Here is an 11,961-nt window from a genome sequence, read left to right on the forward strand (position 1 = left end):
GAATGCTGCCAAGTAAAGATGTAAAAAGCAGAGCTACAAAAGCAAATTAGTTGAATTAGCAGTGCTTTCCAACAGCTGACTGTGTCATACAAGACATGTTGCTGTGAAATATTGTCGTCTCTGCCTGGATTATTAGCTGTTAGCTGTTATTAGCTGTTAGCAGACAGTCATGAGATTATCATACAGCAGCAGTGTTTAGTCAGACACTTATTGGGACATATGGCAGGACTGACTGCTGCTGGGTAGCCTTCCTGCCCACAGCCATAGATAATGACTCTTTGAAGAGAGTTACGACATCACTTAATTTCCCCAACAGGATAAATAAAGTATTTATTTAGAAAATAAATAATGCTACTGTGGTTTTACTAAACTGTGCCACAAACTTGTTCACTCAGACGACAAAATGTTTCTCTTTGCCTCGCAGGGTGCCGGAGCAGCGTTGGCCTACGTTGGCGCCTACATAATCATGAGCTATAAAACCTTTGACAGTTTTGTGGAGGACAAGCAGTCTCTGATCCCCGCCGGCATTATCATCATTACCAGCGTGGTGATGGTCGTCATCGGCCTGGTGGGATGCTGCTCCACGCTCAGAGAGTCCAAATTTGGCCTTGGCTGTGTAAGCATTTGTCCTTCTCTGGATCTTCTCAATGTTTGTTCACTTGGCTGGAAGGGAATAGATTTTTAAATGCATGTTTTGCTCATTTTGGGCATAATTTATTTTTTCACAATGCTTAACAATTTCGACATTCTAATTTCTTTCAAATGTTTCCCCTTTTTTGCAGTTCTTTCTGGTTATCGTGATAGTCTTTGCAGCTGAAGTGACTGCTTTGGCGTTTATCTTCATTTACCAAAGCAAAGTGAGTCAAAATAACGCAATCTCACCATTTTGTAAATGTATTTTACTTTAGTTCCGATTGTTGAGGTTACTTTTTCTACTTTTTATCTTGCAGTCAGCGCAGATAAATCAGGAGCTGCAGCGCTCGATGAATGAAACCTTTACAAAGTATGGAGACAGTCTTGACACCAAAGCCGTGGATGATCTGCAGTCTCAGGTTTGTCTTCCTGTCCACATATCTAGGCTTGTTTTCTCAGCTCTACTTTCAAACGCATCCTTTTTGCTCTGCGTCCTCTCTCCCACCCATGCGGTTTCACTTCCTCCCTTTGTTCTCTCCGTTTGCATTTCCTTCTTCTGGGAAGCCATATTAGTGTTCATGAATAATTATTCTTATTGAGCCTCCCCAGAATACCTTATCTGGACTTTTAATCCAGATAAGGTATTTAGGCAAGCAAGATGTAAGGGTGCACTGATCAAAAATAAATATGACTTGACTGATGATCTCTCTGTTGCTTCACAATTGTGTCAACATAGGCAGAAAAAATATTTGTGCCCCATTTGCAATACTTATCTCAGTTGTTTGTCAAAAACGGTAATGCATGACCTATGGAATCTTTGCTTACATAGTAGAAGTAAGTACATACAAATTAATTTTCTTTTGTCGTTGCAGTTGAAGTGCTGTGGAGTCGTCAACTACACCAGCTGGCACAACACCCCCTGGTACCAAAAAAACAAAACCATACCTCAGTCTTGCTGCATAAACAAAACTCAGTGTGACGGCACCACAACAAGCCAGTTTTATCAAGAGGTAAATCAAACACAATCTGTACAATCCACAAGTTTGCATGTAGTCATTCCTGATTGTGCCCTTGCCTGTCTCTGAATTATGCTTTTTTTTTTTTTTTCTCTATTTTTATTTTTTTTTGACATTGCAGATTGGACCAAACTTTATCTTGTATTTTGAAAAAGTATTTTCAGTAGTTGTACACTTTAACATAAAATAATTAAAGTTACTACTAGAGTTGCAAGAGTCAATATTGAAATTGATTTCTGACTTCTGTGTTTTGTTTTTTTTTGTTTGTTTTTTTTTTGTAAAGCTGTGACCCACTGATTCAGGCTTCTTTTAAAAGCACAGTTGCTAAAAAGCTGTTTTACATATTCAACTGTCGTTAGCATCTTATGTATGTGATTAATGAAGTTAGCATCAGTAAACAAACGACTGTGTATTCTCTACTACAGAATGCTGAGCCTTATATTTACAGCCAATAATTCCAGATTGTACTTGTTCAACCTTCCTGTTACCTATTGAATGTTTTGCTCTCTCTAAACGGCACACCTCTACACCATGGCATGCTCTATCTTAGAATATACCATTCTTCTTCCAACTTAATTTTGGAACTCCTTAATCATACAGACAACTCAACATCCAAATATTTTAGTTGCCACCGTAGACTACGAGCACTTGGATACGTCTCGTTTTCTCCAAATATACCCCCACAAACACTGATTTTGCATTTCTATCCAGCCAGTTGACAATCGGGGTTGGTTGAACGCTTTCCGATTTGAGTCTCCAGCTCATTTACCTGTGCAGATCTCTTTTTAGGTATCTATGACTCTCTTTGGGTAGATTCTAATATGAACTCATTGTCTTTGTTTTTTTAGGGGTGTGTGGTAAAAGTGGAGAAGTTCCTGCATGATGTGTTGAATTATGCCATGCTGGTCATTCTTGGGTTTGCCATCATCAAGGTAACCTACAGTTCATCTGTGAAATTAGCTTTAATATGCACACTGGTATACAGCATGTTTACACACAAAAATCGATATTGTGCCTTTTAAGTACTTTGATTTGTTACCGTATTAATGATGATTTCAGATGTCAGCGATTTCAGATGTCAGCTTGTCGGTATTGAACACCATCCATACTGGAAGTACTCCAGAATGGAAGTTGGCGAATTAAATAGCACGCATCTCAAAAGCCTCATGTACAATACCAGCTCTGTCAACATCTACTCTTAAAACAAAAAGGGGCCATTGTGGCATTCTCCCAGTCATTTACAGCAGTTACACACTCCGCTGATCAGATTATGCTTTTCAAAGAGATTTTTCTTCCAAGAAAGGCAAACTCCAATTACCTCAAGCATAAAAGATCTGAATGAAATGTTCCCCTTATTACACATCATGTTGTCAGTTTTAATGTGGTAAGGTAGGATTGCCAAAATCATTTCCATCTGATAAATGCTTTAATAATGAGCAATAAAACATTTTAGATAATGTTTTATTACTTTCTTCTAATACACAAATAACCCCCTCCCTCTCCTGTGTCGTTGCAGTTCTTCGGGATGCTGAGCGTCTGTGTGATAACCTGTAGAAGCAGTCGGAGGAGTGGCTATGAGCCTCTGTATGCCTGAGACGCTTCCTAGACGTCCCTCCTCATTTTCCTCAAAGGGGTCTGCAGACTGCTTCCTCTGCACTCTAAACAACAATCAATTCCTTCTACAAATCTAAAGTTTCTCAATAATTGTACCTGCAAGTCTTGCCATATTCTGAAGGGGATCATATGACAGCATGCCTCCTCAGACTGTAACAAACTTATGTGTAGCTCCATCCATGTAGGTTTATTGTCTTGAGTGCATCTACTTTCAGTTCACTTTCCATGACGTAGAGCTACTTGTGCTGTCTATATGTCTCTTTGCAAGCAAATTGAGAAATGGAGTCTGTCTGAAATGCTTGAATTTGTTTGAACTGTTTACTGAAAGCCTTACTTGCCCGATGCAGACTCTCCCAATAGATGTGATGTAAAGAAAACCGTCTGACATTGAGGCCTCGTCTTTTACTTGTTTATCTTTAACCCTTCTCACTCTTCTGCATCGTGTAGATAATCCTTCAAAGGACATTATTCTGTGAATGTACCTTAGTAAATGACGTCATTATATCTTTGAAGTTGTTTGCGATAGTTTACCAAAGGGTTTTATTGCCTTATTTAGGGATCTTAAAGCAAACTGAAGGGGGGGAAATAAAACCATGCCTTTCTCTGGTGAGTTAACTGTATGGAGAATCATGATATGTTTATTATATTTCTAAATTAAAAGGGTAAATATTTCACAATGTTGTTGGTGTTTTGTCTCCACTAAATGACTATAGATTTTACTTAAAAATTGTATTAAAAAAAAAAGAAAACTTGTTGCTTCCAAAAAAAAAAAAAAAAAAGAGTATGCACACAGTTTCTTGAGCGTGACCCACAGTGTTTATCTGTAACCTCCTGACTCGACTGATAAGAGACCCACATGGTGGCGCAGACAGATGATGACTATTCATCTTACATGAGCTCTGTCACCGTTTACAAAGATTAAAAAAAAGAAAAATACAAGTTGCATTCTAGAACTTGGCATTCTTGGAGTTTCCTGAGCAGTCCACAGTCAGACTTCATTGGAAGCACAAGTCAGCCAATTAGAGGAGCTGCCAATGCAAGAGTTCAGCAAGCTTTAGTTCATTTGAATGTGCAGACTGTCACTGTGTTGTATCCCACTCATATTTACAGGACCATGTGGTAACATCCTTCTATTCAGTACATTACATAAATTATTGATCTCTAACTTTTAGTCTTGCTCTTCTTAATATCTCTGGCCTTTGATTTTAATTTCACTTCCTGATGTCAATCTTTACATTTGTGCATTGATGAGGATTTTGTAAATCGACTCTATTGAACAGAACAGCTTGAATAGGATGAGTTTTATTATTCTGTTTCATGAAAGCATTTAACCCATGCTATCACTTAACATTAGACTAGTCGTAAATCGTAAAACTTAAAAAGAAATTTAAAATCTGACCAGTTTTGAAATGAGTTGCAGTAACAAAGAGAATCCAGTAGGGGGTGCAGCAGAGCCAAAACTCACTTTAGAGCCGGTAGGGCTGTGCTTAGTGAACTCGAAGTCAATTAAACGTGGGAATATGACAACGCAAAATGTAAGGTTTTTTTCTTCAACAAAACAACTTACGAATATACAGTTTTACATATTTGTTTTGCAAAGTAACTTATACATGTTTGTAACAAATGATCACTCAAAGTATATTTCAGCTACCTGCTGATTTCTTCACAATTAGCTTTATTGGCTAAGATTTGAAGGGATTGTAAAATAAAGTAAATAGAAGAGTTCATGAGAGATTCAGAAGACGAGGGATAGTTTGGAGTCAATCCCCATCACTTCCAAAATTGACAATGCCAGCTTTAATTAAGATTTCATGCCTGCCCAACTGACCGCTTGACCAGATGAGAAACGCCACAGGCCCACTGATGCAGGTCAGCTGAAGTTTATCATGACTTTCTGGACACCTCAGCAAGGCCACAAGTTAGTGGCCCTGGGGCCACACTGCAGTGATGAAGTAATTAATGCAGAAAGAAAACAGCTAAGTATCGATTGCCGATGCTGCACAGGACTGTAAGATATATTTTTCCGTGGGCAAACATTCATTAACAAACTATTCCTTTGTGTACAATTAATCTATTTGTTGTCTACACACAATCTATATACTATGTCTTAAAATCATCTTACAGAAAACCAAAATAGCTTCCCAAATTAAATGTATATCGACTATATTGATTTGAAAGGGAATCTCTTGCTGTAAAACTTGAGAAAATCCAATCCAAATACTAATAGTGATTTTAATCAAACTTTAAATTAATTTGATACTTAATTTGCTTTTTTCTGTATTTTTTCCCCTGGAGCTTCTTGGAGTTTTTTTTTTTTTGTTTGTTTTTTTTTTTTTCATTTCATGCATTTCTAATCTTGAAAATGTTTTATAACAAAACATGTCTTAAAGCTAGAAATGAACAGATTTAGGATTTGATTTACGCCAACATGGTTCAGGCACTGAATTTGGCATTGTAACTCTTTTTATTCCCTTATGATTCAGTCCTGCACACCTACAGATGTGGCCTCCTTTTCCTTCCCACTTTGCGACATCAGCTCACAGGGAAAAATGCTCTTCACAGACATGCACAGACTGAGCCAGATGCCATCACCGACCTCTAATTTATTTATTTCTGTTCCCACTTACGCTGGGATCTTGTGAAGGGAAGTAACCTGAGGAGGGGACGACTGCAGCGCCGCTGCACACTTTGTGCTGAAGGGAGATAAACAAAAGGGCAGGATCACAGTTTTGTGTGTCTTTGCACACATCTGAGCACGTTCATATTCAGAATTCCTTTGTGGCACGCACAGCTGCACTGAACACCTTCCCTGGATTTGCGTCAAACCGGGTAGTTTTGTTGTAAATCTCCAAGCATTTAGATCAAACAAGCATCAAAATCCTTGCTCTGGACAAAGAGATTGAAGAGAATCACCTTGTGATCTTGTTTTTGACATATTTGGCGTAAAAATATTGCGCCTGTTTTATTTTATTTTTTATTATTCCAAAAGAGAATAGCAATGGCATTTTTGATAAGTGTTTAATTCTTTCTTCCTTTTTTGTTATTTTAATGAGATTTTTCACAAAATAATAATCACACACTGCCAAGACCTGGAACAATCCCTCCTATTACATGCAGCCAGTGCGAGTCTGTTTCTGGAAATAGCCACCCACAGCTGACACTGTGATGTTTCCATTTGTCAGACGCTATCAGTGTTAATTAGAGAGGGCAGCCACAAAAGAGGAACAGAGCTACACCAGAGACACTGAGAACAAAGACTGAAACAGACCAGAGTCACAGCATCATCCACATTTCCTCCAGCTGCACCGACCTTCTGACCTTTAGATAAGACCTCATGTCACATTTATGCTTTATTCTCTGTTTCCTTTTCAGTTCTCTCCACTCTATTTTCTTTACCAGTTCCTCGTTTACAGGTTTTTTTCTATTTCTTTTGTTGATTTATATCCATGATTTTCTTTGTTGGTATTTTGTTAATTTGTTTGTATTTTGTTAATTGTGTTTTGTTTTATTATGCAAAGCACTTTTAGCTTTAAATTTTGGACTATTCATCGTTTCCTCCACTTTGACAAAACCCCATATCCACCTGAACAGAGTGAAAACCCACAAATAAAAATTCAACTGACTGCTTAGATGTTTTTAGAGTGTTTAAAGTGTTTCAGTGAGTCCAAACCAATGTTACATGGAAATTTTGCCAATTCTCTTTTTTTTAAACAGATTTTAGTAAAAAAATAAAAAAAAATAAAAAAATCATGAGTAGATAATAAAAATATGTTTTGAAAAAGATTTATTGTGGTTTCATAATCAGAGAAAACTGACTTTTTTTTAAAAGAGGCATGCACATTTTTAATCTCCACTGTAAATTAAGTGAAAGAATGCAGCAATCTTTCATTTTGAATTTATCTTTTGGGGGAGAGAGAGGTTTTGTGACTCTCTTGCTGTCATAGAAGACGAGAATAAACTGACATCGACAGAAGCATTTAATGATTTTAAAACTACATTCCATTTGTAAACCAGTTTTACGTTTTCCCGATGCAAAGATCTGAAAGAAGCTGCGCACCGGGAGAATTATGAGCCAGCCAGCTTTTCTCTGAGCACATCTGATAAAGGGCAGGTATATAGTGTGAAATAGAAGCAGTCACACCTGCTTATGAACGATATCTATAATTTCAACCCTCTCCTTTGCAAACAAAACCACAAAATCAGAACAAATCCACTGACCAATCCCGCCTTAGCATTGTTTTAACATTCATCAGATCATTGTGGCACATTATTAAGCTGAAGGGTGAACAAACATAAACAGAACCGTTTTTGCTCTGCCGACGAGAGTCAGCAAATAATAATTATTCTTTCTTGGTGTATGTGTTTGCTGCCAGTCATTTCAAAATAAAAAGCACCACGCACACACTGAAACAGCCAATGTGAGACCTTGCAGGCAGAAAATCTGTTTCTTCTAACATCTGACATGTATGTATTTTTATATATATATGTGATTTTCCACTTTTTGAATACCTGCTCAAAGATTGTCAATTTTAATAGGTTCGTTTAATCTGAGATTAAGTACCCATATACCCATACCCATATTGTGTAGTAATGTAGTCTATAACACTGTATGTATAATCATTCAATAGCACAGAACATGCTTTCTGACGATGTTCATTCAGTTTCCTCTTAATTGATGTGGTTAAATAAAAAATAATGAGGCTGAGTGAAATGAAACCTCCAGAGCCCGTCTTGTCATTCTCCTCTGCTCCTCTCATGATAATATCACAGACAGCTCATTATATCAAGTGAATGATGAATATGTTACCTTTGCAGCCTTTCTCATCTTCATCAATCCCTGAGGATGTAACATCTTTTGGGAATCATTTTTATATTCAGCATGACCTCCTTTTTTTCTTTTGTCTCCTCGATGATGAAGCGCCTTTAAATCCCAACCCACCAAACACAGAAATCACCAGATCGGTGTGACAGCGAGACACAGCAAACATTGACAAAGCTTTCTGCTGTTCGCCCGTTGCTCTCCCTTCAACCTCAGCGGAGCATTCCAGGCGATGTCTTAAGAGTTTTCAGGAGTGCTTAAACAAAAGTAAGAAAACACAAAGTAATGCACAATCAACTCGGGAAATGACAAAGTCATGAGTCTGAAATGTTTAAAAAATATTCTTAAACAAACAATGCTTAAACTTAGGACACTGCAGATCACTGAGTGTAGTATATGTCTTTTGGGGCAGGGGCACATTTTGCCATGACAACAGATACTTCTTATGAAAATCAGTCTTCACCACTTTTGTGTATCTGGAAGCTGAATTGTTTGCCCATTCCTCTTTGCAAAATGGCAATAAATTCTGTCAGATTGGATGAAGGGTGTGTAGGAGCACATAAGAACTGACATAACGTACTTTCAAACAAACCTTTCCACTGCAATTCCGACTGTAGGCTAAGATTCAGTGTCTTCTAACCCCCCCCTGAGTGGATTGTGGCAGATGGCTGCTCACACTGAGCCATGTCCTGCTGGAGGTTCACAACATGCTCATCCAGGAAGCATGAATGCTGCAGAAAGTCAATGACTCAATAATTTAGATAAAATAACTTAGTACATTTAAATTATTTTAAAACCAATTTGAACACTAAACTGAACTCTATGAACTGTTTGATAACTGGGTCATTTGGAATGTATGCATGATTGAATTGAAATGACCTGCCGTGCTCTCTGTGATTTGTGGTAAACATTAAATAGACTTATTTTTTTTTAATCTGTCTTCTTACTGTTCAATAATGTGTCAAGATTTGTGGAATGTATAGTATGTAATTAGTCAGCGTCTTCAGATTGCAACTAGTTGCAGTGGATTTTATGTAGGGGTGTCAGAATTAATGGGTAAAGGTTGTTACTACTGTTGTGTTTCTCAACCAGTAAAACCCCGTCTTATTTTATGGCAAGATAAGAAGAATAAGATAATTAGGGATTAGGGATTCTCAATCACCTTTGCGAATCCCCAATGGGAATTTTAAAACCCATATGTTAAAAATGTGGGCAGAGAAGCTGTGCCCTTCCTTCATCTTTTGCACCATGTAAGGATTGTAAGAAATATTGACTTTTCACATAAAAAAATAAAAAATCAGGACCATGTTTGATCATCTAAATCCAAAGTACTTTGGCCAAACAAAAACTTTTTTCTTAAAGCAAAATTGAATATTCAGGAAACCTTTATTCTATAGACGAGGTACAAATATATATATATATTTTTTAAGGTTTCTTGTGCATTGGGACCTCCTTAAATTGAGAAATAAAAGATGAATAAAATGCTTAGTTGGGTAAGCCGTAAAACATTTTTTGTAAACTACAAAAACTAGCACTGAGCATCTTAATATTTCTCAGTGTTTGATAGTTTTGACAAATTATTTGATCAGAAGTGTTTTACAAATTGTGAAGGAGTATGTTTGGCGATGTGTGTTTCTATTGAGATCCAGTGTTCAATCTGTAGAACTCAACGAGTTTGAACCAGATATCCTGCAGTTTTATCAGGGGTCAGGCGGCCGTCTGGAGTTCTTGGATGGTTTCAAAATCAGACTTAACGATGGTTAGTTACAATGAGAGGGGCGGGCGGGAGTCATTATTATATTATAGTAATTGCTGTTAGTATGAAGAAAGCGCTTCATACTGCAGTGTGTGTGAGTTTGAAGCATCTTGAGGCTGCTACCTGACTCTGGTGGGGGATCCCTCTCGCACTCACCCCCCTCCCCTCTCAGATCATCCCTCTGAAGCGCTGACAGAGAGCGGACACTCGCCCACAGTAACCGGCTCTGTAGCAGCCACTGGCTTATCTCATCTCGGAGGATCGGATCGCTTCCTCCGGTGCCAGTCCAGCGCCCGCTGACTCTTCCTCTCATAAATCGTCCGTATCTCACTTTTCACTCGAGCGACAAACGGAGAGATGGACAAGTGTTTCACTTTCTTCGCTCACAAGGATCCGTCTCTATCACATCTTTTCCTCCGGATCTTTGTTTCTGGACGGGAGGCTGCGGCTGCGTAATGCCTCTGTGAGTACAGATGGTTGCTGTTGATTTATCTTTCGATTCTATTTTTTTCCCCCTTCTTAAAAAAAAATAAAAAAAAATAAAAAAATAAAATAAAATAAAATAAATCAGCCACCAAACACTCACGTGGGTAAGATTTCTAGACGCTTAAAATAGTGAAACGATGCACATGGGCTGCTTCTGCTCTTTCTGGGAAATGAGGCTCTTTGTTTTATTATGCACTTTCAGTGTTTTTGTTTCGTCAGAGGGGCGTTACTATGTGGACACAAAGGCAGCTGCACAGAGCCAGTGTTCAGAGGAGATGCGGCGTTTTTATCAACTGAAGTCAATCTGCATTAGCGCAGCATGGAAAGTAAACACTGTGGGGAGGGGGGGGGGGGGGGGGAAAAAAAAATGCAGCTGAGTGAGCAACACATGAAGCATTGTTTTGCTCATCCCGCTATCAAATATATTAAGGATATTGGCAAGTGTGGTTTCATTTCCTGCTTTTAAGCAGACTATATATGTCATTTAAAGCCAGTTTACTTGTTCCGATTTTGTTGTTTCTGTTTCTGGATTAGGATTTCTGATCTGCTTTCAGAATCTGCAAAATCAAAATGGGTTTAGCTGCTGAGTAACATGACAAATCGTGGAGAGTAAATGCTTAAAGAGAGCAGGAATCGCTGTTGCAAGTGATTATGCATTATTTATAAAGTTACCCCAGTGCTGCACTTCCCACCCAGCTCCACTGCCTCCATCTCTTCTCTCTGTTCTCACCTTACAATTTTGCAGCCTCTTGCAGTCTGCCTGAGTGAGCATGATCTGAGAGAAACTGTTGTTGGAAAATAAAAAAGACTGATGTGACCTGACCCTCGTCTTCCAAACAGGGGGTAAGACGGAGGCAGTTGCGCTCAAGCTACAGAAATGAGTTAGATCTGTCATAGCAAAGGAATCAGAAGATGGACAACAGAGATTCTGGAAGCAGGAAGAAACACAAAAGTATCTGACAGATTTAAAATGGAGCCAAGTTGAAACTAAATAAACAAGCTGTGTGATCTGTTCCATCTTGTCAAACTGAATTGTGCTTTTATGTGTAAACGGTTTTAAGTGTAAACAATCTTTTTGGTAAAAATGGAGAGGCACCAAAAAGAAATCCTCCACTGACTAAAATCAGCTGATTTTCAGCTTGTCTGGCCCTGCCTTATGATTGGTAAGCAGGAAACAGAAAAAATCTAATAATTTCCCAGTCAGTGAATGCACAACCAAACTGAATAATATGCACAACCAAAGCTGTTTGGTGAATATGTCAAAAGTGAGTAAAAAAAATGTCTTATAAAGATTGTACTTTTAGGAATACTTAGATGCTATGAAGTAAGAGGAAGAAAAAACGTGTAAGGAACGTCAAGAAACTATGAAGGGATGTTCCCAGATAACAGAAAAACGCAACATTTTAGAGAAAAGTTGCTGTAAAACACTGTTATCCAGGTTCTTGAGCTTTTATTGCATCACTTCTATCCCTGATCTAAATAATTTAATGACTTTCATTGCAAGAAGACATTTTTCAATAAATTATTGAAAAATGTGAATGCCCATTACATAAAAAAAAAAAAATCTGCATCTCGCAAGTTTTACAAAAAAAAAAAAAAAAAAAAAAAAGATAAAGATATTAGGGCTAAAAACTATG

General features: G+C 37.9%; 1 protein-coding gene across 1 annotated transcript; it reads left to right on the forward strand.

Annotated features, from left to right (window-relative positions):
* Positions 1-388: 388 nt before the first annotated feature.
* LOC106943442 (tetraspanin-3-like) lies at positions 389-3,844 on the forward strand. The gene is made up of 6 exons (XM_015026751.1): positions 389-616; positions 783-857; positions 951-1,052; positions 1,506-1,643; positions 2,498-2,581; positions 3,166-3,844. The coding sequence occupies exons 1-6, from the start codon at positions 404-406 to the stop codon at positions 3,241-3,243; spliced, it is 690 nt and encodes a 229-aa protein (XP_014882237.1). The 5' UTR covers positions 389-403; the 3' UTR covers positions 3,244-3,844.
* The last annotated feature ends 8,117 nt before the right edge of the window (positions 3,845-11,961 follow it).

This window comes from Poecilia latipinna, unplaced genomic scaffold, assembly GCF_001443285.1.
Source record: "Poecilia latipinna isolate Pla-1442-1.1 unplaced genomic scaffold, P_latipinna-1.0 Scaffold5304, whole genome shotgun sequence".
In the NCBI taxonomy this organism is placed as follows: Eukaryota; Metazoa; Chordata; class Actinopteri; order Cyprinodontiformes; family Poeciliidae; genus Poecilia; species Poecilia latipinna.

Excerpts from the sequence above, each read along its gene's own strand:
- LOC106943442 (XM_015026751.1), top strand. The coding sequence starts at position 404 with ATGTTTCTCTTTGCCTCGCAGGGTGCCGGAGCAGCGTTGGCCTACGTT. Across the intron at positions 617-782 it reads CCAAATTTGGCCTTGGCTGT|TTCTTTCTGGTTATCGTGAT; the intron begins GTAAGCATTTGT and ends CCTTTTTTGCAG. Across the intron at positions 1,644-2,497 it reads CAAGCCAGTTTTATCAAGAG|GGGTGTGTGGTAAAAGTGGA; the intron begins GTAAATCAAACA and ends TTGTTTTTTTAG.